This window comes from Protopterus annectens, chromosome 9.part0, assembly GCF_019279795.1.
Source record: "Protopterus annectens isolate FY-2018-M chromosome 9.part0, PAN1.0, whole genome shotgun sequence".
In the NCBI taxonomy this organism is placed as follows: Eukaryota; Metazoa; Chordata; order Ceratodontiformes; family Protopteridae; genus Protopterus; species Protopterus annectens.
This window is the reverse complement of record NC_056743.1, coordinates 686,348,243-686,374,663: the sequence shown is the minus strand read 5'-3', so window position 1 is coordinate 686,374,663 and position 26,421 is coordinate 686,348,243. Positions and strand designations below refer to the sequence as shown.

General features: G+C 45.4%; 1 protein-coding gene across 1 annotated transcript in view; it reads left to right on the top strand.

The window, feature by feature from the left end:
• MDC1 (mediator of DNA damage checkpoint 1) overlaps nucleotides 1–26,421 on the top strand; it is a 1,303,504-nt gene that overhangs the window by 227,913 nt on the left and 1,049,170 nt on the right. The window contains exon 4 of the mRNA XM_044083294.1: nucleotides 12,155–12,230. Within this exon, the coding sequence (XP_043939229.1) occupies nucleotides 12,155–12,230 (76 nt within the window). The remainder of the gene's footprint in view (nucleotides 1–12,154; nucleotides 12,231–26,421) is intronic.

The window sequence follows — 26,421 nt, the reverse complement described above, 5'->3', positions numbered from 1 at the left end:
GAAACTTCAATGGTACCTAAAAAGTGTTTGGACTCAGCATTGCCACAGCCTGGAAACGGCCATTACTCTCATTCCCTGCCTGCAACAGGAGTTTCGATGGGCAAAGGCTTGTCACCAGAACAAGGAAAAGCCATTCACATTACCTCCAGCCAGGCAGACGCTAACAACGGATACGTCAGACTATACCTGGGGAGCCCACATGGCAGGAAGATGCATTCTCAGGGCACATGGTCCTCAAACCAAATGCATCTACATATCAATCAAAAAGATGTCAGCTGTTCAAAATGCCCTGACAGCCTTCAAGGACCTACTTCATCCGTGACGGCTACTGATAAAGACCGACAACACCATGGTCATGTGGTATAGAAGTAAGCGGGGGGGGGGCACACATTCTTACCCCCCTTTGCAGACTAGTCATGACCTTGTGGGACACAGCTTTGACTTACCATGTACATCTGCAGGCACAGTTCTTGCCTGGAAAGGAAAATACTCTGGCAGACTAAGCAGAAATATCTTGGATCTCCACGAGTGGAAGCTGGATCCACAAGTCTTCAACATATCAAGGAAATGGGGATGCCCAGACATAGATCTATTTGCCTCCCTTTGCAATTACCAACTAAAAAGATTCTGCACAAGGACTTATCACAGACAAGCATGGAAAGTGGATGCCCTGTCTTTCAGCTGGAAAAAACTGTCAGTATATGCCTTTCCTCCACTGCCTCTCCTCCCCAAGGTGCTCCTAAGGGTCAGACGGGAGAAGCCAAAGATGATACTGATTGCCCCAGACTGGCCACGCCAGTACTTGTATCCAATACTAAAACTTATCTCTATACCCATTTTGGACCTTACCTCAAATACCTCTACTACTGTCCCAGCAAAACAATCTGATCATGCGCAGCCAACTCAGGGCATTAAACTTGACAGCATCGCGGATAATGTAGTCTTACAAAAACCCCTCTCAGTAAAGCTGTGATGGATGTCATTCTGGAAGCCAGAAGGCCTAGTATTAGAAAGTCTTATTCTGCAAAATGGTAGAGATTCTGTGCCTGGAACCAGGCACAAGGAACTGATATAGCAGTACCAAATATTCCTCAGATTTTGCAATACTTAACTGAGATGCTGGACAAAGGCCTTCTTCATCAATTTAAAATTCATGCCTCTGCCATTTTGGCTCATTACAATACAGAGCCACCACTTTTTTCTCACCCTTTATTAAGGCAGTACCTCGGAGGATCCAAAAATTTAAGGCCTCCAAAGAGACTACCAGTACCGGCATGGGTCCTCAACTATGTCTTGGAAAAGCTCACCCTGTTTCATTTTGAGCTAGCTGCTCCTGCTGATATGAAGTTTTTATCTTGGGGAAAACAGCTCTGCTCTTAGCAATTACTTCAAGACGAGTTTCAGAGCTACAGGCGCTCATGACTGTGGAATCTTTCTTCATTTTTCATCCAGACAGGGTCTCCCTGAGGAGAAACCCAGCATTTATGCCTAAAGTGGTGTCCAGTGTGGCTCTGACCATGCCATCCATCTGCCAACCTTCTACCCAAATCCACAGAACAAGGGAGAGAAAATTCTGCATTTTTTGGATGTACACAGCTTAGATTCTCCTTGGACAGAACCAAAGCTTTCAGGAAGACAGAGCAATTACTGGTGGCATATGCTGCAGGATCGGAAAGCCTATCTCAAAGAAGACTATTTCTAAGTGGTTAGGCCACTGCATTCGTTTCTGCTACGTACACCATGGCAAGCCAGTGCCTAAGGGCATTAGGCCTCATTCCACCAGAGCTGCAGCCACCTCAGCAGCCTTTCTCAGGGGAGTACCAACCAGAGACATTTTAGAGGCGGCTACTTTGATTAGAGTCATAGATTAGTACTAAGCTAACTTCCCTTGAGAGCCATTTTAAGCCTAGCCAGTTATCCCTTGAGACTCAAACCCTGCACCTTGTGTTTGCAAGGCAAACACCTTAACCATTAGTCCACCCTCCCAACCTAAGTTCAGTGCACACCTTTACAAAGCATCATCTGCCACTCTACTCTAAATCCAGGGCAGGCTTTGCCACTGCAGTTCTGCAGGGCCTCCTAGCCGCTTCTAATGCTGTCTAGTTCCAGCCTCCCAACCATAGCTTTGGGAATCTACCCAAATGTAATGACCAACAGTGTTGCATGAAGAACATAGTACAGTTGTGTACACTTACCATAAATGTAGATGTTAGTGTATTCACTGTTGCAGTCCAGGTTAACCTGTGTGGTGTATTATATTGGTGTATTTCTGAATATATGTACACAACTGTACTTTTCCAACTAAAGGTGTCCCAGTAGATGCTATGGTGGTGGCGGTGGGCACCAGGAAGGAATTAGCTGAAACTTTGTCCATATGCCGAATGAGTCTCGAAAGATGGACAGATATGGTAAGTGCATGTTTTCTTCAGTGGCCTTTACCCTCGGGTCGCTGAATTATTTATCCCACTTTTTACTCTAGTGGCATCTCCTCAAGGAGCTAGGACATGCCCTCCAAGGTGCTACAGCTGGGGGGGGGGGGGGATCTGACGAGGTAAACTCTCAGCTTGCAAGCTTAAACTCCATGCGCCTCATTTCTTAGGCGGCTGATGGAGGGAGCAGGGCATTAGGCACAGGAATAGCTTTGAGTTTGCTGAACCCTTCAATTCTTCCTTTATTGAAGCCACTTTTGACTACTCGTCTTTGTTCTGGACAAAAGTGAGAGACTCATCAGGTGCAAACAAGGCGGCAAAACTTTATCTGCCATGGGAGTACATTTCTCTGTCCCTGCCAGACCTTATCCCAAGTCAGAAGGGCAGAAAAATGTGGTTCTGGAAATCCAAAGGAGCTTAGTCAGACGTACGCGGTGAATTCCCCCAGAGGCAGAGGGGAAAGCACAGAGCAACAAATGTGTTCTCTGGTAGGCTCTTCCAGTGCTCCTGAAAGGAGGCTCACCTGTCCACCTCTTTAAGCAGTTGGGGGAGATTATCACTGTACCCAAAAGCTTGGCTGGACATCACTTGAGACAAATGGGTACTGTATCATTTTCAGGGGATACAGCATTCCTTTTTCTTTTCCATTCCTTCCACCAAGATCTCTTCCAGACATACCCAGTCAAAGGGATCACAAAACCCTAGAAATTCAAAGGTTGCTAGAAAAGTCATCCAAGAAGTCCCTGCAGACCAAATTGTGTCTGGAATTTACTTAAAGCTCTTTTTAGTTCCGAATAAGGCAGGGGACTGGAGACCAATTTTGGATCTCATCAGACTGAACAAGTTGGCAAAGAAAAAGTTCCTGATGGTGATACTGTAGTCTATACTCCCCCTTTCTGGGACAAGACCATTGGATGGTGCTCCATAGATCTTCAGGATGCTTACTACCATATAAAGATGGACAGGTGATCCCAGGAATTATGTACTCTTCCAGCTGGGAGCCAGTCATTACCAATTCAGAGCTCCGCCCTTTGGTCTCACTACAGACCCCAGAGTGTTTACCAAATGCATGGCAGTAGTTACGACTCACCTGAGTCATCTAGGAATTCTGGGTGTTTCCATGTTTAGATGACCGGCTCCTGACCACCACCAACGAGCATCTACTAACCAGGGCAAGAGACGTCACCATTCATCTCTGCTCAGAGCTAGGCATTACCATAAATTTAGAAATATTTGCCTTGTTGCCCTCCCAGCATGTTACCTTTATAGGGGCAGACTTAAAACGCAAAAGACATGGTTGCAAAACTGCCTCACGAAAGAATTCAAACGTTATGCTGTCAGGTGTCAATATTGCTCATGAAGACAAGTGCAGGGAAATTTTGTCCTCAAGGTTCTGGGTTCAGTGGCAGCTGCAGTAACAGTCCCACTGGTGTGTCTACACATGAATATTACAGTGGCTACTCTTTGCTCAGTGGTCCATGCAGGAGTTACCCATGTCACACAGGATTCTCATTATGAACACCTGCAAGAGGGACCTACAAGGGTGACTTCAGTCCACGTAGGTAACGATAGGCAGATAATTTTTTCCCCTCAACCAGTGGCTACAGTAACCACTGATGCTTCCCAGATAAGGTGGAGGGGGCATTAACGGAGACAGACTGTCCAAGGGACTTTGCAAGAGCACTAGTACCACTTGCAAATTGGTGGCCTAGAGATGAGATGCGTTTCTGATGTAACATGCTTTTCAGAGCTCTCTTCCAGCAGGTACGATTGCAGTACAAACAGAATGTCCGTGGTGTAGTACATCAAAGAAGGTGGAACCAGATCCTGCCCCCTCTGTCAAGAGGCCAAGTATGGCAGTGGGCAGTTTCTTAACATTTTCTGACTGCAACACAACCCGGGGAAATCCAACGTGATAGCGGACAGATTAAGCAGGGCAATTCTTGTGTCTCGTGAGTGGTCCCTGAAACAGAAAATTGTGAACCAAATTTTTCGCAAGTGCGCCCAGCCTTGCTGTGACATTTTTGCCACATCCATCAACTCCAAGTGCAGCAGCTACTTTGCCCTAATTCCCCCTCAGGGAGAGTCGCCAAAGGATGCACTTGTTCATGATTGGCCCTGGGATTCTTTACGCTTTCCTCACGTTTCCATTAATACCCAAAGTCCTCCAGAAAGCCAAATTGAGTCGCAGGCTAATTCTCATTGCTCCTTACTGGCCTCGTCAGATATGGTTCTCCTTTCTATGGCCTCCTCTTCAGGAGCAGCCTTGGATCCTGAACCCAGTGCTGGAACGTCTGTCAGGAACGCTCCACCCCTCTCTAAGCCTAAAGCTGACCTCTTGGTTACTCCACTTTTCATCTTAGCCAGGCTTCCAGAGCTATCCCTGGCAGTGCGACACATTCTGGTTTTGTCGCACAAGAATATAACCAGGAAACTTTATGCAAGCAAATGGACTAGATTTTCTTGTTGGCTGACAAACCATATAGGACCCCCTTACAGCCCCTATATCTGCAATCCTGGAATTTTTAAGAAACCTTTAAACGTGGTGCAGCGGCAGCACAGTAAGAGTACAACTAGCGGTCATCAAACTACCATGTAGGAGACCTGGGATCCAATATAATGTCCCACAGATTATGCAAATCTTTTTTTTCCTTTTAAGACCTCCCACCTCCTTGGGACTTCAGTTTGGGGTTATCTTTAATTCTCCCTCCATTACAACCAGCTTCCTCTTGCCCACTAAAGTTCTTATGGAAGATCATCTTTAACTGCCATTACTTCTGCTAGTAGAGTTTCAGAATTGCAAGCTCTATCTGTCCTCCCTATTTGATTTTCCACTGAGAGAGTCTCTCTCAGGACAAATCCCTCCTTTCTGCCAAAAGTATGTTCTGAGGCCTATTTAAGTCGGTCTATTGAGCCTCCCGTATTTTTCTCCAATCATGACCGTAAGCAGCAGAATGCAAGCTGCACCAATTAGATGTCCATAGGCAGTTACGTTTTTACTTGCATAGGACAAAGGAATTTAGAAAATCTGACCAACTGTTTTTCATTGTCAGAAAACAGAAAAACTTCAGTTTCTAAAGTCACATTCTCAAAATGGCTTACAGGTGCCATTACTTATGTCTACAACTTTAATCGTAAAAATTAAGAGGTCATTCAATTAGAGGCCATGTTGACTTCCACTGCCTTTTCAAGCTAGGCTCTCTTTGGATTCAATTTGTGCTGCAGCTACATGGGTTAACCCTCATACCTTTGTCACTTATTACAAAGTAGTTGTGGCCTCCCGGAACAGGGTATCCTTTGGTTCCACTATTCTGAAGAGTTTATTCCCTTGAGCCACCTGAGAAAGAAGGTGCTGGGGATGCTGTCTCAACCATCAAGAATGAAGGCGAGGTATGACAAAATTTACGTACTCACCATAACGTTCCATGTTTGTTGTCCATAATCTCACCTTCATTTTGGCATCCCACCCGCCTTCCCCCTTCCTGGAGGATTGAGAGGAATTTTCTGAAATTGGGTGTAAGTTTTTCATGATTCCCTTCATACCTTAGGAATTACGGGCAGAAGATCTGTTGTAGTTGATGGTCCTGTTCCTGTGTTGCAGTATTCTTGGCGTGGGATTTCCTGCCTTCAGGTGACGCGTACGTCAGCTTCTATACAAAAGTTTCAGCTTGGCTGCTGTGTGTGTGGGTCTTTGCACATAGGGCCATAAACCATGGGCCTTAAATGTGATGTCTGCGCGCACTTCCCAGAACTTGTCCGCCTCAGACTACACTTGCATCGTATGATCGCCTTTTCACAGACATTGCAGCTTAGCCAAGTGGTCCGTTGGGTTTCAGATTTTTCTTATTTTTGACTATAGTTCTAGCTAATGCTTGGTTGTAGCCTTTAGCCAATGTCAGGAAAAAAGGGAAAATGCCACTGCGTGTGCCAGATAACCCATAAGGACCCCCATGAAAGGTGTGTTTTTTGCCTAGGCCGGGGACTCTAACACTTCTGCACTATATCGTTTGTGCCCAAGACCTTGCGCAGCCGGCTAGCAGCGTTAAATCTCCATCTCAAGAACCAGTGCCTCAAACGGTTAGCCCTTAGGATGGATCCTGCATCGGAGGCCACACCTGAACCTTCTTGCAGGAAGGCCAAGGTTCCTAGGCCTTCCTCGCCTGCTGCTCTGTTTCCCGACGCACTGCCAATCGCTGATCTAGGGGTTGAGGTGCGCTCGGAGGGTCTGTCTACTGCAACAACGTCCCTCAAAGCAGTTTCACAGTAGACCGGCACTTCTTGGAGCTCGCTCAGACATAGACACCTGTCAAGGGCAAGAGGGAACCAGTTTTGGTGGCGCTTCCGGAAGGGATTCAGACCTCTGATGTGCTAATTTCCAGACCCGAAGCCACACCTCTCTCTACATCCTCTCCGGCCAAAAAGAAGCAGAAAACTAAACGTACCTCCACTTCAGAAGTTGCACTGGATTGGCAGGCCTTCACTTCTGTCATAAAGGCCTTCATGGCCCTTAGGCCTTCAGCCTCTGCCACCTCCACCTTGCCTCTTCTGTGCCCTAGGCCTGTCTGTGCATCTTCCCTCCCATCCATGACCCCTTAGGTTAGGGAAGAAGAACATGACTCTTCTTTCTCATCATCAGAGGAGTACATTTCTTATGTTTCCCAGATTGCCTCCCCTCAGGAATATTACTCTCCGGATGAGGAATCTTTGGAGGGGGACTCTTACCCCTGAGGGCATTACTTTTGGTGAGACCATCACCAAGATGCAGGACTGCTCTAAATGGAATGCTTCCCAAATGACAGAACCCAAAGAAGGTGTTTTGAATTGCTGCAAGTGGAATCACCTTCCCCTTCTGCAGTTTCCACTGTTCTGCTTGCTTACTTAGATGCCTTCAGCGCAGCTTTTAAGGCCCTTGATTCCCATCCTCCACCGCCTGAGCATCCTGATCATTTCTATAAAGTACCAGAGGACCGCAAATTCATTTAAGCCACCCTTGGTGGACCCAACTGTTATTGCCACCATGGCAGATAAGCAATCTAGACTGCTGCCATCTGTCTCCCTGCTACCCACTGGCAAAGACTGTAAGTACATGGATAGGATGGGGAAGATGGTGTACACTTCTACTTTGGCTTTTAGAGCCATAAATTTATCAGACCCACATGACCAAGTATGCATTAGACTTGGTGTCTCAAGCCTCCTGCGTGCTGGCTTCCTTGCTTGACTGTCCCAGCAAAATGGGCATCTCGTCCAAACTTTTCTTGGCCCAACAGGTAGCCAGGCACTCCAGCTGTGATGCTGCAGAAGGATCTGCCAGGTCTGCAGCATCTGCTTCAGCCTTCAGGAGGTACTTATGGCCAAGACTCCAGATCCTTCCCGAGGACTTAAAGGCCAAAATCCTGGATGCCCCTCTGGACCACAGTGTGCTTTTCGGAAAACAATCCGCTGACCTTTTTTAAAATTCTATAAGAAAAAGGCAAAGAACTCCAGGACATTAAGCACCTGCTGTTGTTGCCCATACCCAAGTATAGGAACTACCCCGCTAAAGCCGCCATTGTAAGACATACTCCACAGCCCTCCTCTTCCAGGTCCAGGAGAAGGGCTAGAAGACCTACTACCTTCAGATCCTCTGCTTCACCAGACAGAGAGACCCCAGTAATGCATGACCACCTTGCTAACCTCCCCCTCTTAGCCTGCCTTTCCCACAGTCTCCCGCTTGGGCAATCCATCACTTCAGACCAGTGGGTCTTAAAACATAATCCAAAAAGGGTGCTTCCTATCCTGGAGAGAGAAGTCACCCAGGAGAGGCATCCCTTCCCTCCCCAAAAACCAGGCCTATCTCATGCCACATGTTCTGGCATATCTTATAAAGCTAGGCACCATAGAACCTGTTCCTCCAGGACAAGAAGGAAAAGGGTTTTACTCCTATCTCTTTCTGGTTCCCAAAAAGGATGGCCCCTGGAGATCCATCTTGGGTATGTCCTTTCCAAACCTACATCTTCAGGTACCCCCTTTCAGAATGCGCTCTCCCCACCCTGCTGCCTGTCTTTCCAACCAAGGCCTTCATGATCACCCTAGACTTAAAGGAAGCCTACCTACACAATACCCATCAGGAGTTCCCACAGACAATTCCTGCCTTTCCCTGACCCTTCTGTCATTTCTAATTTGCTGCCTTGCTCTTTGTAAAGACCATGGGGGCCGTGGATAAACTAAAGTGCCAAGCCCCAGCCATTGCTTTCTGCAGAACTCTGGGAAGGGGGGAGGGTGGTACAGATTTACCCTCATGTGGACAACCTCCTGAATCTGGCAGAGTCCAGGAATGCTCTATTGCAGCATCTACATTTCACCATGTCCCTTCTGCAGAACCTAGGATTCACCATCACCCTCCCCAAATCCTCCCTGATCCCAAGCCAGGACAAGGTTTTTCTCGGCTGCAGAGTCGGAGCGGACTCAATGAAGGCCTTTCTACCTCAGGACAAGGTTCTCTCTAACTTCCCACTTCCAGGAAGCTCTACTATCCCGAAAGGTGATGGCAAGGCATTTTCTTTGTCTCCTGGGTTTAACGGCAGTAACCATCCCCATGCTACCACTGGCAAGAATGTACATGCACAAGCTGCAGTGGTTCCTGAAGAACACCTGGTCCCAGCACCTACATCTCCTAGAGCAAGCCATCTCCCTCCTTCCCTGTCTGAAAACAGAAATCAACTGGTGGATCCAGCAAGTGCAGTTGAACCCAGGGCTCCCACTACAGCCCCCCAGCCCAACCCAAGTTATGCATACAGATGCTTCAGGTTCAGGTTAGGGAGGAACTCTGACCACTTACGATTCAAGGGAAATGGCATCCCTCTGCTCAGGCCAAACCCATCAATTTCAGGGAAATGACAGCAGTTTTCTTAGCTCTACAGACCTTCTCCCCCCTTCTGGTACCACAACAAGCAGGGAGGAAAAAAGGCCCATCAACTATGCAGTCTATCCCTGCTATGGGACTTCGCCTGCAGGACCTGGTCTACTTCCCCTCACAGGACAACCACCAAGCAGATCTCTTGAGCAGGACCTCCTTGCCTCAGCATGAATAGATTCTGAACAGGGAGGTTTTTATAGACATAGTCCACTGGTGGGGTGCTCCAAAAATAGACCTGTTTGTCTCCTTCCAGAACAGGCAACTGCAGACCTTCTGCTCAAAAACCCACTCCCCTCTAGCATGGAGAGTGGACACTTTCAGCATCTCTTGGAAGGAGAAGTTCCTTTATGCCTCCCCATTCCCATTGATTCAGAAAGTCCTCCTGAAAATTCAGAAGGGCAAACCAAAAATCTTGTTAGTGGCTCCCTACTGGCCAAGGCAGCACTGGTTCCCCCTACTTCACAAACTAGCCAAGGGCAGTCACTTCAAGTTACCCTACAATGTGGACCTACTGTCAAGACGAAGGAACTCTACACCCACCAGGTACAGATGTTTTCTCTGACTGTGGGTGATGAACTTTTGATCACTTTCAGACACCACTACTCTGAGGACGTGCTTTCAGTCCTAAGGGAGATGAGGAAACCTACCACCAGAAAATCTTACCTGGCTAAATGGGAAAGAATTACAAAATGGTGTCTGCAAAAGGAAGGGACCCCAGCTCCGCCGAGGTTCCCCTGGTTCTAAACTAGTTTTATCAATTGATAAAATGTGACCTTCTGTAAACGTACACCTCTTTGCCGTTTCAGGCTGCCTGCCCCTGGAACCCCCCTTGCTGGCCAGGCTCGACGTAAAGCTCTTCCTTAAAGGGGTCTTGCACATGAGACCACCTAGGAAACCTATCCCTCTACCTTAGAGACCGTAACTGCATCTTAGAGAAATTAACTCAACATCCCTTTAAACCTGCTGGGCCTTCCTCCTTGCAGATGTGTACATGGAAGACGGTCCTGTTGGTGACTATCACTTCAGCCAGAAGTGTCAGAATTGCAGGATTTAATGGCCTGTCCCCCCTACACATTCTTCCACAAAGACTGGGTGTCCTTGTAAACCAACTCTTTTTTTATGCCTAAAGTGGTCAATGATATCTCTCAACCAATCCATTCAACTGCCCACCTTTTTTGCTCACCTACTAATGAGGGGGAGATGATACTGCACTCCCTGGATGTGCACAGACAAGTTGGATTTTACCTGGACAAGACCAAGGACATCCGAAAGACTAACCAACTGTTTGTCTCCTTCCATCCCAGAGCCCTGGGGAAGGCAGTCTCCAAGCAAACCATTGCATACTGGATCAGGAAAGCTAATTTGCTTCTGCTACTCTCACCATGGAAAGGAACCCCTAAGGGGAATCTAAGCTAATTCCACTAGAGCTGTGGTCACCAAGGGCCTTCATGAAAGGCCTATACGCAGCATTTTGGAAATGGCCACCTGGGCCACCATTCACACCTTCAAGCATTACAAATTGGACCAGGTTTCCAGAGCTAGGGCAGGATTCACCAGGGGAGTCCTGCAGGGTCTTGTAGAACTCTCTGAATCTACCACCAACCCATCATCCTATTAAGCTGTGGTACGCTCCCACACCTAGAATAATGCAACATAGGAATAGAAGGACATAGAATAGTTGTGTAAAATCTTAAAATAACATAATGTCCTTCTCTTCCATGTTGCAGTATTCCTTCCTGCCCACCAATCCCCTCAGGTCTTATTCCTTTCCTGTACTACCTACCTTTCAGTAGGTCTCAGTCACACACCTGTAAACAACTGGCATACTTCCTGATGGGCCTTATTTATTCTCAGTCTGCTGGCCTTCAAGTTCTGATTGTGCATGCAGACATCACATTTAAGGACCCTGGCTTATGGCCCTGTGTGTGTCTTCCCATGCACACACCACAGCAGCCAAGCTGAAGCTTTTGTATAGAAGCTGATGTACAAGTCACCTGAGGGCAGGAACTCCCACACCTAGAATACTGCAACATGGAGAAGGACATCTATGGTTATGGTAAGATTTTACACACCTATTCATACTGGGTTGCATAGTCTAGTGATTAGTTTCTCTCAAACGAGATCTGGGTAACGGTCGCTAGGCATCTTGGGACAGTGTAGCCTCCTGCCAGTGAAAGCTCTCTAACTTTAGTATGCGGCCTAGTCGGAACCAATGCTCTGTTCCAAACTCAACCATCAAGAATGAAGGCGAGATTATGGACAACAAACATGGGCCGTTATGGTGAGTACACAAGTTTTTTCCCTTTCATAGGAAGATGTTTTTTTTGATTGACCAGTAGGTTATACGGTTGCTCCACACACCTATATAATCACCTTGGTGGGTAGTTAATCCCCTTCACATACACATACCCTTCACTTAATTTCTGTTTTTTCTTCTGTCAGGCAAGTATGTATTTGTGTAAGTGTTGAAAAAGGCAGTTAAGCAGTGAATGGGCCAAACTGGTGGGCTCGGGCAATGCTGCTCTTTGGCATTGTGTGCTGCAAAGATGTACCCCTTCAGATTAAATGTCAAGTGAAGACAGCAGTAGAATTGCCAACAGTTACAAGTCTAGGACACCTTGTATGGATTTTTTGAATAGTGGGTTGCAGTTGGCAGTGGCTGGAAAGATGCCATTTTCCTAATGGCTTAATCCACCTGGATGTTCTCTGAACTTGTTTTATTGCTGTACTTGTAATGAACATTGCATACATTTAGGAAGACTACTAACGGAGCACATTACTAACACAGTGAGAACCCTTTTTGAATTTCATTGTGCCTCATTTTTTCCAGAATTCTCCTGTCAAGAAGGTGGTAAACGGCCCAATCCAACTTTTTTGTCTCAGTCAGAGACTGTGGTTCCTGAAAGGTAAGACATTTTTTTTGCCTCTGTATTGAAGATCAGCTCAGCTTTACAGCTTTTTAATTGCTTGTGATATTCTGCATTTCTGGATATTTATTTTTGCAGTTTCCTGTTAAATTTGGGTTAAGCATTTTAAGCTGTTGTGTTTTTTGAGCTCTAGGTAGGAAGATACTGTGGCGCTACCTAAATGTTTCAAGATGTCCACACATCCAAACTTTAGTCACCTCAGCATGAGCCACCTGACAAGTTTGGGCCAAAGCTGTTCAGAGCTTTACTGCTACAGAAAAGTACACTCGTGGGGCTTTTGTGGATTGACTAAGTTTGTGCTTTCTTTGATGGGCAGAGGAGTTCCCTTGGGAGGTGGGGAAGGTTAATCTTATCACTTTAATTTTGAATTTTAAAGCTAGGAGTGTTTTCTTAGACTGTCTCAAGACTAACTTAATTTTAAACGGTACATCAGTTTAAAAGTGGTGCAAAGTAGTTGAACGCTTGGAGAAATTGTTCTTCACTTTTGTGGAGCTCTGTGTTTTTGAAGCTTTTTACTGTTATTTTCCTGTCAAACACTACCAGTCCGCAAAAGTAGGGAGTTGCTACTTGCCTTGCCTGGGAAAGAAGCATCATTTTTGGTTTAACAGTGAAAGAGACTACTGGTCTCATTGTTGGTCCTTCCAGCCACCAAACAATTTTATTTTCTAATTTTTGGTGCCACAGCTCCAGGTGGGTTACAGTGCTGTGGCCATTTGTTGCACCTCAGACCATTTCTTTTACCCAGTAATCTCTGTGGTGTTGGCCCTACAACCACTATGGACCAGTTGTTGGGCACATCGTCTGAGGCTGTTGGGTTCTCCTTAGCAAAGTGAAAGCTGTTCTTGTTGACATGGAACAACTGAGATTTCCATGTTGTGTCAGAGTGCTGTGCCTATTCTGGGGAAGCTGCTGCCATTAGTAACACAGTTGGCCCAATTTTCCTGTTAAAAGCAATGGAAACTCATGCATCTACTCAACCTCAATTTCTTTGGATAGGAGTAGTTTACTGGCTGTGATTAAGTTTAATTCAGGGGATTGATTCTTGTAAAGTAGTTTCTGGTAAAAGAAAGGGATTCTTTTCATTAAGAGATTTCATATTTTGCATCTGAAGTTGAAGGTGCAGGGATGGACACTAGGTTTTCTTTTGATTTCTGATTCAGACTCTGCGGATAGTGGAGTTACTGATTCTCTTTGTGGAGGTTTCCTTTTCTGAGACTATTGCCAGAATGTGCCAGTGTTTTCAGCACTAAGGTTTCTTGGGCCCTTTGAAAAATTGAGTTGTTTAAGCAGAATTTTCTAGAACCTACATCCATTTTTTATGTTCTGTCTTTAGAGGATGTGTGCGATCGCCTGCAGTTCAAATCAGCCAGCTGCCCCTAAAAAGGCAGATAGGATGTATAAAGTTCTTGTGTCTTAAATTTTTATACACTTCCCAAACGTAGCAGCTATATTGTCAGTTAATCCCACTGCTGCTAAGCACTTCGCCTTTCTGATGTGAAGAGGCCAAGTATTGGAATGCTATTGGTATGTTTTGGGAAGGCTGTTCTGTTACTTCTGACAAAACATTCCTCATTTTCACAATTTTTATCTGCAGTCTTCTTGTGAGGAAAAATCTTTAACTTGTTTATTCTGTTGCTGAGATCACTACTTGTTTAGTATATGCATAACTGGTACTGCATCCAGGGATATGGCCAGTGGTACTGTTTTGAGGAGGTTTGCTTAACTGCGTTCGCTGAACCTCCCAGATGACAAAAATGAGATGTTAAATTCTCCCTTGGATAGAAATTGTTTGGTCCCTCTGCAGTAGAGGTCATCAAAAAGTGTGGTGAAAGGGGCAAACTGATCCAGGGAAGATTAAAACCTCCTTTTCCAATTTTTCGAAGTGATTTTTTTGTCTCGTCCAGTTTTGGCCAAAAAGAATGGTCAACAAAATACAGGGAAACCATGTTTAAGAAGAAATTGCAAGGGGGTTCTAAATGTCTTGAGCCTCCGAAAGCCAAAGACAGTCCAAGTGTGACTATTCAAGAGACCTTGTGAATCTCTTCCACTGGGGCCCCTTTTTTCTTCCAAAAATTCTGAATCTCCATTTTTCTCTTTGGCAGCAGTTTCAGACAAATGAGTCCTGAAAATCCTTCAAGATAACAGGTGGCGCTGGGAGGAAATTGCCCTTTTCCAGAGATTCCTCATACTCTGCATCAGACCCTTATTTCCACCAGGGTTCCTCATCACATGCAGTCTTATGGGAGTGATAGCCTGTTCCTCCTTTCCAGGTGGGAAAGTTTGTATTCAGGGATGTTCCTAGTGCCAAAGAAAGAATGCTTGGAGACTAGTTTTGGGTTTATCATTCCTCAACCTGATGTTCTTAGTGTTTCAATGTTGCAGTCATTACATTTGGGTAATCGGCTTGCAGGTTGCCCTCAGTCGGCCTGATTAACAAAGTCTTGGGTCCTGCGTCGGTTGCTGTCCCTTCCATGTAGTCAGAGGTGTAAAACATGCAGCCGACGCCATTACATCAGTCTATCTTGCCATGAGGTGCCCGAAGCAGAAGCAGTTTGCAAGTGCCGGTCAACCGACTCCTGAAATTTTGGTTTCTGAGTTTCAGAACCAAAGTCTTCAACTTAAAGCCAAGTACCCCGGTACGGGAAACGTTTTCTTGCTCCTAACCAATGTCAGTAAAAGTAAACCATTGCATTACTTGTGGAAAGCAAATACTTCATAAAGATTTTCATTCGTACTGTATTCCTTGCCTAGGTTTTGACCTCGACGTGCCTTGCTGTCGGTTTTGTGCTTTATTTAATCGGTTTTGTGCTTTATTTAATCAGTGCACTAGCAGTCTGTATATTTTTGCCTCTAATTTGGTTCTCTTTAATTATCCAGAAATGTTGGTTAGTTATCAGGCTACCGGGATTCCGAAAAAATGCAAAGATAAAGACAGAGACATGCCGCCGAGGTCCAAAACTGCTGACTATGCTTCTCCTAAGCCAGTTGCCAGTTCGCCGGTACTTTCGCAGCCCCTGATGCCCGTTACTTCTGATTCGCAGGCTTCTACTGAGACTCATTAGGAATCCGGTATGCCGCAAAATACTTCAACTATGCAAACCTGCGGATGTCTCTACCTTGGATGGGTCTGGAGCCACTGTGCAGGCACCAGCTTCTGAGGGTGTATTCAGGCCTACAGACTTGCATATTAAATCTACACCTTTTTCTTTACCAAGGCCTAAATCTCGATCCATGTCTAAAAAAAAGACGTCCAGACCACATGCTCAGGCCCCTATGCCTAAAAAAACAAATGATTAAAATGGCTGAAGATCTAATTACTTAAATCAGGGGTAGTCAACCCCCCCCCCCCCCCCACAAGAGGCCTAGGGCTGAGCTTGATTATGCATCTTCTGATGACCTGGATTTGTCCATACTTATGAGGATTCTGATGCAGAGGATTCTATTCCCTCCGTTTCCCCTCCTGAGGATTTTTCTTTTGGGGAAACTTTACATACTTTAAGGGAGCATTTCCACTGCGAAAGCCAGGAGTTTTCTGATTCACAAAAGAGGCTTGGGGATTTCCTCCTACCTCAGCATAGGCCTTTGACTATACCTCCTGTACTAGACATTGTTGTGTTCTCGGAATCCAGTTTGGCCCCTGATTCCCTGCCTCCTGCTCCTAGTAAACCTGACAGATGGATACTACAGGGATGTTCTTAGTGTTTCACTGTTGCAGTCATTACATTTGGGTAATCCTCTGGCAGGTTGCCCTCAGTCTGCCTGAATTCCAAAGCCTTGGGTCCTGCGTCAGTTGCTGTCTTCTCTTCCATGACATCAGGTCGTCAGGGGGTATAAAACATGCAGTAGACACAATTTTCTTTAGCCTTTCTTGCCGCGAGGTGCCCGAAGCAGAAGCATTTCACAAGTGCCTGTCGGCCGACTACTGAAATATTTGTGTTTTGGAGTTTCAGAACCGAAGTCTTCAATAAAGCTAAGTACCCTGTTGGGGAAACTGTTTTTCTTGCGGTTTACCGATGTCAGAAAAAGTTAATTGTATTACTTTTGGGAAGCAAATACCTCAAGGATTTCCATTTATACTGTATTCCTTGCCTAGGCCCTGATCACAACGTGCCTGGCTGTCGGTTTTGTGCTAGATTTAACCAACGCACTATTAAGTGTCAGTATATTTTTGCATCTCTGTTTTTTGGAAACAGATTAACTACCCAGAGATGTCGTCTGATAGCAATCAGACTACCGGAGTACATAAAAAACGCAAAGAAAAGGACAGAGAAAGGCAGTAGATATCCAAAACCGACAAAGCTTCTCCTAAGCCAGGCACTGGTTCGTCGGTACTCGGTGAGGTACTTTCGCAGCCCCTGATACCCGCTACCTTCGAGTTGCAAGCCTCAGATGCATCTCCTTCGGATGAGTCCGGAGCCACTGAGCAGGCACCGGCTTCTGAGGGTGTATTCAGACCTCAACATTTTTATATCAAACTGATAGCTGCCAAACCAAAGGCAAAGACACCTAAAACTAAAAAACAAGACGCCTGAGCCACGTGCACAGGCCTCTATGCCTAAAAACAGATTATCAAAATGGCTGAAGACCTTATTACCTTGATCAGGGGTACCCATCCCCTTCCAGATAAGAGGCCTAGACAAGACACTGACTATGAATCTTCAGAAGAGGAATCGGAAGAAATCGAAACCTGATCTGATCAGGAATTCTTTACCTCCCTGTGAGGATTCTGATGCTGAGGAGTCTATTCCATCTGCATCTCCTCCTGAGGATTATTCATTTGGAGAAACCTTGCATACTTTGAGGGAGCATTTTCACTGGGAGAGTCAAGACTTCTCAGAATCAAAGACGCTCAGGGATTTCCTCCTCCTCCCTCAGCACAAGCCTTTAGCCATTCCCCCTGTGTTAGACATTGTGGATGATGTTTTTTCGGAGTCCAGCCTGACCCCTGACTCTCTGCCTCCGGCTCCAAGTAAGCCTGACTGGTATTACAGGGTCCCTGATGCTCATAAAATTTTTATTTAGAAACCCTGCTGCTGATCCTGAAACTATTTCATAGGGCCCAAAGGTTAAGGCCTCAACAGCAAAAAACCCTACCCCCCTCCGACAGATTCAAGGGCGCTGGACAGATGGGGAGAAAAAGGTTTATATATCTGCAACCTTGATAATCAGGGCCTTAAACTGTCAATTTCGTATGCTTTAGTACCAACATCATGTTATGGGATTGCTGAAACAGAAAATGATTATTTTAGAATGTGCAGAAAATAAGGAATTGCAGGAATTATTGCATGCAGCTGAACAAGTTGGAAAGCATACTTTGCAATGTGGTTTTGATTCTTTAGAGGCCTCCTGCAGGGCCGCAATTACTGGATCTGTGATTAGGAGGCTTGCCTGGTTAAAGGAGCAAAATTTGCTTGATCATGTTAAAGCTAAATTGCTAGGTGCACCTTTACAGCATGATTCTCTGTTTGGTATTAAGGCAGAAGAGGTGTTAAAGAAAATGGAAGACTAAGCTTAAGTCTATGCAAACTGTTAAAGATTTCTTACAAGTGCAGCCACCAAGATTCCGTAGACACTGGCCTGCAAAAAATTGGTCCTTTCCTGTGTCAGACCGGAGCTCAAAGGGGCAAATCCAGATGCCCTAAGGGTTCCAGGTACCAGGCTCAAGACTCGTGCAGGTCAAAGCAATGGGGCGTATCCACCTCCAAATCTGGAGGAGATAAAGCGCAAACCCACAGAAAGCAATCCCAATGACTTCCCTCTGCCTACACCAAGCACTTGTCTTTTGGCAGCACCCATAGGGGGGAAAGTTAGCACTTTTTGCTCAAAATTGGCAGTTAATTACCCAGGACAAGTGGGTACTGAACATCGTATCATAGGGATACAGATGCCATTTCCACACGCTGCCAATGACAAATGGTTGGCCAGACCTGCCAAAAAACCAATGAGCAGAGGCTCAAACAGGTTACATCCCTCATGGATATGGGGGCCATTCAGACAGTACCAGAACAGGAAAAACGACAAGGTATTTGCTCTACTGTTCTTGGTACCCAGAAAGGACAAGGCCTGGCAGCCAATACTGGATTTATTGATTGTGAACACATACCTGAACATTCCAAAATTCAAAATGCTCACTTTGCTACAGCTTCTGCCATGCTGGACAAGAATGCTTGCCTGGTGACTTTAGACTTAAGAGGCATACCTGCATGTCCCAATAAGACAAGTCATGCAAAAAGATACTTCAGATTCAAGGCTGGCTTAATGCATTACCAATTCTCTGCACTGCCCTTTGGTTTATCTACTGCGCCCAGGGTCTTTGCAAAGTGCCTGGCATCAGTAATTGCATTTTGCAGACCAAGAAGTATTCAAATATATCCTTACTTGGACGACTGTCTCATTCAAGCAGAGAACAAGGACACACTCTTCTACGACATCTGGCGTTTGTGAAAAGGCTTCTAGCATGCCTAGGGTACACAATAAAAGAAATGAAATCACAACTGGTACCCTCTCAAAAGATAACATTCCTGGGTGCATGCTTGCATACCACTGCCCAGATGGCTTACCTCACGCCAGACAGACAACTGACTACTTACTTCAAACTGATGGCAACAAAATCCCATTCTTCTGCAAGACAAATTCATGCCATCCTGCATCCTACTAATTCCATATGCAAGACTGCATATGAGGAAACTTCAATGGTACCCAAAAAGTTTATGGAGTCAGCATTCACGCAGTCTGGAAACAATGATACCTCTCATCCCCTGCCTGCAACAGGAGTTTCTATGGTGGGCAAAGGCCTGTCACCAAAACATGGGATGGCCCTTCATGCTACCCCCTGCTAGCCAAACTTTAACAGACGCATCAGATTATGCCTGGGGGGCCCACATGGCAGGAAGATGCATTCAGGGCATATGGGTATCAAATCAAATGCATCTACATATCAACCAGAAAGAGATGCTAGCTGTTCAAAATGCCCTAGCAGCCTTCAAGGACTTGCTTCATCCTGGACAACTACTGATAGACGGACAACACCACAGTCATCTTGTATATAAACAAGCAAGGGGGCACACACTCATACCCCCTTTGCAGATTAGCCATGGCACTGTGGGACACAGCTTTGACCTACCAAATAAATCTTCAGGCTCAATTCCTGCCAGGAAAACAGAACACTCTGGCAGACGACTTAAGCAGAAACCTTATGGATCCTCATGAGTAGAAACTAAATCCACAAGTATTCAGCATAACAGAGAAATGGGGGAGCCCAGACATCGATTTGCCTCAGACAGACAACACCATAGTAATGTGGTACATAAACAGGGAGGAACCCATTCATACCCCCTAGGCAGACTAGCCATGTCTCTTTGGAACATGGCTCTGGAATTGCAAATCGAGCTTCAAGCACAGTTCCTGCCAGGCAAGGAAAACATGCTGGCAGACAACCTAAGCAGAAATGACAGATCCACACGAATGGAAGTTGCATCCTCAAGTTTTTTCAAACATAATTCAAGAATGGGGAAGGCCAGACATAGATCTCTTTGCCTCCCACAGAAATCACTAATTGGCAAAATTCTGCTCAAGGACCTTTCATCCACAGGCCTGGAAAGTGGACGCATTCTCTTTCAGTTGGACAACAATGACAGTTTATGCCTTTCCACCTCTTCCTCTGCTGCCCAAAGTTCTATTAAAAACCAGAGCAGGCAGACCAAAGATGATTCTCATTGCTCCAGACTGGCCAAGACAACACTGGTACCCACTCCTGAGGAGCCTGACTCATTCCCCACCATGGATCCTGCCTCTAATGCCTCTTCTACTGACTCAGCACAACTTCAAAACTCTTCAGTCAGCTGAAAACACTCAATCTAGCCACATGGAAGATTCCTTAAAATCACAACGGACCCTACTCTCCAAGGAGGTGCAGGATGTCATTTTGGAGGCCAGAAGACCTTCTACTAGAAAAGCCTACTCTGCAAAATGGAAACTGTTTTGTGCTTGGAATGAGAAAAAGGGCCAGAACCCTGGAATACTGAATTTACCTCAAATATTACAGTACCTAGCTGAGATGCTAAGCAGAGGACTTTCATTCTCCTCCATCAAAATCCATGCCTCAGCCATTTCTGCAGTATACAACACTGATCCTCCTTTATTCTCTCACCCCCTCTTAAGACAGTTCCTCAGAGGGGCTAAGAATATAACCATGCCCCAAGGAAGCAACCAGTACCTGCTTGGGACCTCAATTTCATTCTAGAAAAACTGACTTTGCCTCCCTTTGAGCCAGCTGCCTCAACAGACCTGCAATATTTGTCCTGGAAAACAGCCTTCCTGCTGGCCATCATCTCAGCTTGCAGGGTTTCGGAACTACAAGCCCTCATGGCTGTGCAGCCTTTCATCATTTTCCATCAGGACAGGGTTTCCTTACGAACCAATCCTTCCTTTATGCCAAAGGTAGTATCCAGGGTAGCCTTGAATCAGGCTATCCATTTACCTACCTTTTACCCCAATCCTCAAAACAAAGGCGAGATACTACTACATTCCTTGGACATTCACAGACAGCTACGTTATTTGGACAGAACAAAGCCTTTCAGAAAATCAGAGAAACTGTGTGTCCTATGCTACAGGAGCTCAAGGGAAGTCTATTTCCAAACAGACAATCTCAAAATGGATAGCCCACTGCATACGCTTTTGTTACTCTTTTCATAGTAAAACTGTACCTGCAGGCATCAGGTCTCACTCCACAAGGGCCACAGCTACCTCTGCAGCTTTCCTCAGGGGGGTTCCTACCAAAGATATTTTGGAAGCTGCCACTTGGAGTTCTGTACATATTTTCTCCAAGGACTATCACCTACCATTATACTCCAAATCTAGAGCAGGTTTTGCCACTGCAGTCTTGCAGGGCATCCTGGATGTTCTTCGTGTTTCACTGTTGCAGTCATAACTGTAGGGTGCTCCTGCCGGCAGGCAGCCCGAGGTCGGCCAGAATCCCAAAGTCTGGGTCCGGCGTCTGCTGTATAAGCTAGTATCCTGACGTCAGTACGCCTTGGTACATAGCCCTCAGCCGACGCCATCTTCTCCAGTCTTTCTTGCCGTGCGGTGGAAAGCAGCTCGCAAAACGTTGGTTGTCGATTTTCGAACAGCATTTTTGGTTGTTTTCGGTCCAAAGTTGTTACTTCTCTTCTCAAAGCTAAGTACCCGTTAGAATCTTTTCTTGTTCCTCCGATGTCAGAAAAAGTTAATTGTATAGCGTGTGGGAAACAAATACCTCATAAAGATTTCCACTCTTACTGTCTACCTTGCTTAGGCCCTGACCACGACGTTTCTTGTTGTCGGTTCTGTGCCAGGTTCAACTCTCGTACTATCAAGTGAAGGTACGATTGGGCTTTAAATTATTTTGGCAGACGCTTCAATTATAGAATGTCGTCGGACACTACCGGAGTTCAAAAGAAGCGCAAAGACAAAGACAGGCCTCCGAGGTCCAAACAGGACTCGTTGCAGCTGGAGCCAGCGTCCGGTTCGGCTGTCGTCAGTGAGGTGCTTTTGCAGCCCCTGTCGTCTGCCACTTCTGAACCGATGGCCGATACGGACTCCCACGGGGAGCCATCAAGGCCCACTAATTTAACCGCTGCAGGACCTTCGGACGTCGCTCCTTCAGATGGGTCCGGAACCGCTGTGCAGGTACCGGCTTCTGAGGGGGTTTTCAGGCCTACTCACATTACCATTGCTAAGGCAAAGACAAAGACTCCTAAGTCTAAAGTTTCAGCTCAAGTTGCTTCTGAATCCACTCCCAAGACACAAAAACAATTATTGAGGATGGCTGAAGATTTGCTTACAATGATTAGGGGTTCTCACCCCCCTCCTAAGAAAAGGCCTCGACAGGATGTTACTTTGGATTCCTCTGACCAGGCTTCTGTATCTTCTGTTTCTTCCTCTGATCAGGACTATTCCTTTCCCCCTTATGAGGTTTCGGATGCTGAGGATTCTTTGCCCTCGGCCTCTCCGCCTGAGGATTTTTCTTTTGGGGAAACCCTGCATGAGGTGAGGGAACATTTTCATCGGGAAGGACAAGAATATTCTGCTTCTAAAAAGAGGCTTAGAGAATTTCTTCTTCCTCAGCATAGGCCTTTAGCTATCCCTCCTGTCTTGGACATTGTAGATGATGCTTTTTCTGAGGCTAATTTGAATCCTGATTCCATGCCTCCTGCTCCTTCTAAGCCTGATAGATTTTATAGGGTTCCTGACTCATTTATTTTTATTTAAAAATCCTTCTGCAGATCCTGAAACTATTTCTCAGGGCTCTAAGGCTGCTAAGGTTGCTACTTCTAAAACTCCTATTCCCTCTGAGAAGGATTCTCGTGCTTTAGACAGGTGGGGTAAAAAGGTATATACTTCTGCTACCCTGTCTGTAAGGGCTTTAAATTGCCAATTTCATATGTTTAAATATCAACAGTTTCTTTTGTCTGTCTTAAAGCAAAAGCTTGCTTCCCTCCCTGCTTGTGCAGAGGATAAGGAAATTCAGGATGTTTTGCATGCTACTGAACAGGTTAACAAGCATAGCTTACATTGTGGTTTTGATGCTTTGTATGCTTCCTGCAGGGCTGCTGCCTCTGGTACTGTGATTAGGAGACGACATGCCTGGCTTCGTGAACAAAGTTTACCTGAACAGGTTAAGGCTAAGTTATTAGATGCCCCTGTTCAACAAGATGTTCTTTTTGGTTCTAAGGCTGAGGAAGTTATTAAAAAGATGGAAGAAAAGGCAAAGTCCATGCAGACTGTAAAAGATTTCTTGCAAGTTCAGCCTCCTAGATTTTCCAGGAATTGGCCCTCTAAAAATTGGTCCTTTCCCACGTCTGACAGGCCTCAAAGGGGAAGATATAGACGCTCCAGAGGTCGTGGTCAAGGCCAGACCTCATACAGATCTAGACAATGGACTGCTTCTTCACCTAGAAGGGGAGAGACAGATCCCAATCTCAAAGAAAACAAACTCAATGACTCTCTCGGTTGGGCTTCAGGACCTCTTTACCTGGACGCCCCTCTCGGAGGAAAACTGTCTCTTTTTTACAGAAATTGGACACATATTACCCAGGACAGATGGGTATTGGACGTGATTTTAAAAGGTTACAAGTTCCACTTTCACACTTTGCCAAGGACTCACGGTTGGCCAGATCTGCCAAAACTTCAATAGTCAGAGGCCTTAACTCAAGTGGATGCTCTGCTGGCCATGAGAGCCATAGAGCCTGTTCCACTCTCGGAAATGGGAAAAGGGTTTTATTCAAGGCTGTTTCTGGTTCCCAGAAAACAAAACTCATGGAGACCTATTCTGGAACTTTCTGTTAAACACCTTTTTGGAAATTCCAAAGTTCAAGATGCTTACTCTGCAACAGCTTATTCCAATGCTCTCTCAGGATGCCTGGATGGTGACATTGGACTTAAAGGAAGCCTATTTGCATATCCCTATCAGACAAGAACGCAGGAAATTTCTCAGGTTCAAGGCACTTTCAATTCTCTGTTCTGCCCTTTGGTTTATCTACTGCGCCCAGAGTCTTCACCAAGTGCCTGGCACCAGTAGTGGCTTACTGCAGACTTCAGGGGATCCAGATTTACCCCTATTTGGATGACTGCCTTATTCAGGCAGACAGCAAAGATCTTCTGCTTCAACATCTGGACTTTGTTCAACGTCTTCTCCTACTACTGGGATTCTCAGTGAACATAAGTCACATTTGATCCCTTCTCAACAAATGGTATTCTTGGGAGCCCTTTTAAATACAACCTTACAAAGGGCCTACCTCACTCCAGAAAAACAAACTCAGCTGGCTTCTACATTCAACACCTTGGCAACTCTATCTCAGCTCACTGCAAGGAAATTCCTGCAGCCTCTGGGCTACATGGCTTCCTGCATTCTGTTGATTCCAAACGCAAGGCTTCACATGAGAAAGCTTCAATGGTATCTGAAAAGTGTATGGTCACAGCATTACAACGATCTGGATATTCTGATTCCTCTGATCCCCTGCCTCCAGAAGGAGTTCCTCTGGTGGTCCAGGGCATGCATTTTAAACTAAGGAAAACCTTTTCGTCTCCCTCAACCTACTCAAATCCTAACCACGGACGCCTCAGATTATGCTTGGGGAGCACATTTTCTAGACAATTGCCAGCAGGGAACCTGGACAAAGGACAGTCTTCACTGGCACATCAATCTGAAGGAAATGTTGGCAGTTCAAAATGCCCTTTTAGCCTTCAAAAACCTTTTACAACCAGGGCCTCTGCTAATTCGCATAGACAACACCACGGTCATGTGGTACATCAACAAGCAGGGGGGTTCTCATTCATACCCCCTTTGCAGACTAGCTATGGGTTTATGGGATACAGCTCTAAATTTGAATCTGCATCTCCAGGCTCAATTCATTCCAGGGAAACAGAATCTCTTAGCAGACAGCCTAAGCAGAAACATTTCAGATCCTCACGAATGGATGCTAGACACCAACTTGTTCAACAGGATAACTGCAGTTTGGGGATGTCCCCAGGTAGATCTGTTTGCATCCCATCTCAATCAGCTGCCTCGCTTTTGCACCAGGTCCTTCCACAAAACAGCTTGGAGAGTGGATGCCCTGTCCTTCAGCTGGAGAAGCCTTTTGGCATATGCCTTCCCTCCTCTTCCTCTACTGCCTCGAGTACTACTGAAGATAAAGCAGGACAAGCCCAAGTTCCTCATCTTGATTGCTCCAAATTGGCCTTGACAGTTTTGGTATCCAACCTTAAAGGACAACCGCGCCCTCAGACTCAAAAAAAACATATTAATTTCATCATGGTTTGATGTTTCCTACATTTTAATAGCACTCAGACTATTTTAAGCTTTTTAGATATTTTTAGATGCAATTTTTGACTCTGACCACATGGGTTCTGGCATATTGAAAAAATTCAGACTGTTTACTCTGCCTCTAAGCATCCCAGAATGCATCATTTGTCTCAAAAAAATTGCATCAGATCTGCCACGTTTTGCCTTAAGCTGCTGTCACTTCATTGACTTAACAGGCATTCACTGCAGTCTTAAAATCCCCTACTTTTGGTTAAAATGTTATCCTTTTTCAATGACCACTTAAAACTCAAAAAGTGCAAATGCTACAGAACAGAACTGAAAGGTGCATTTTCTAGCCCTTTCATCTTAGAAATGCTAAATTGCTTTCTTTTGTGAAGGCTGAAGTCTAGCTCTTCAAGGAATCTCCCCTCCCACTTCACACCTACCTTCCCTAGCTGTCAGAGCCAAGGGTAATTTGACCCATTATCTGCATGTGATTGACAGCTCGTCACAGCAGGTGACCAGAGTAATGTACTGTTTGCTTGTCAGCCTTTTCCTCCTTACAGTGGGAGACTTTTTTTTGTTGCACTACTCCTGTCAAATTTAAAACCAAGCTACATAGCACTGGCAATAATCCTTGCTTTGCAAAGCAGTCTGCCACTTATTTTCCCTTCCTGTTTAAATAGCTAACAAATGATGCACTATAAACTTGAAATATTTTAGACTTGCATGACAGCACCCACATGCTTTTTTGAGTCAGTTTTTAAAATAAATTATGGTAGTGCATACACACACGCACTGCTTTACTTCTACAATGATTTAGATTTTTACATTTTATAGCAGTGTACTAACCAAGCAGAGAAATCTGGTTCAAAAGCAAGGATAAATTGATCCTGAAATACCTATGAACCTCAGCGCAAGAAATTAGGACAAAGCCATACATAGAATTGGGACAAAGGCACAAACGGAAAAGTGCAGTCCGGATCTGAACTGTCTGCAAACAGCTACAGTTAACTTTGAGTATGTGTCTACCTGTTTGAGCCAATATTCATTTTCCCCTGGAGAGCACTCTGCTTTGGCTTGTAAGCAGCCCCCCCCCCCCCCCACACACACACACACACACACACACACATATTCCACTTTCTCTTATTCCCTTCTGTTAGCAAATAGTATCCGCCATAACTCATCAAGCATTAAACATAACTGGGGAACTATAAACCCTGGATCAAAATGAAAATAAGTAGGAAAAATGCAGCTGCAAATAGGAAGCACGTGGCACCCTTACAAACAGAAAAAGATTAACTCCACTAATGTGCAATTAAAAACTTGGGAGGACACAATATCAGGGCTAGGGAGGCATAGAAACAGGGACAAGTTACTATTAAGAAG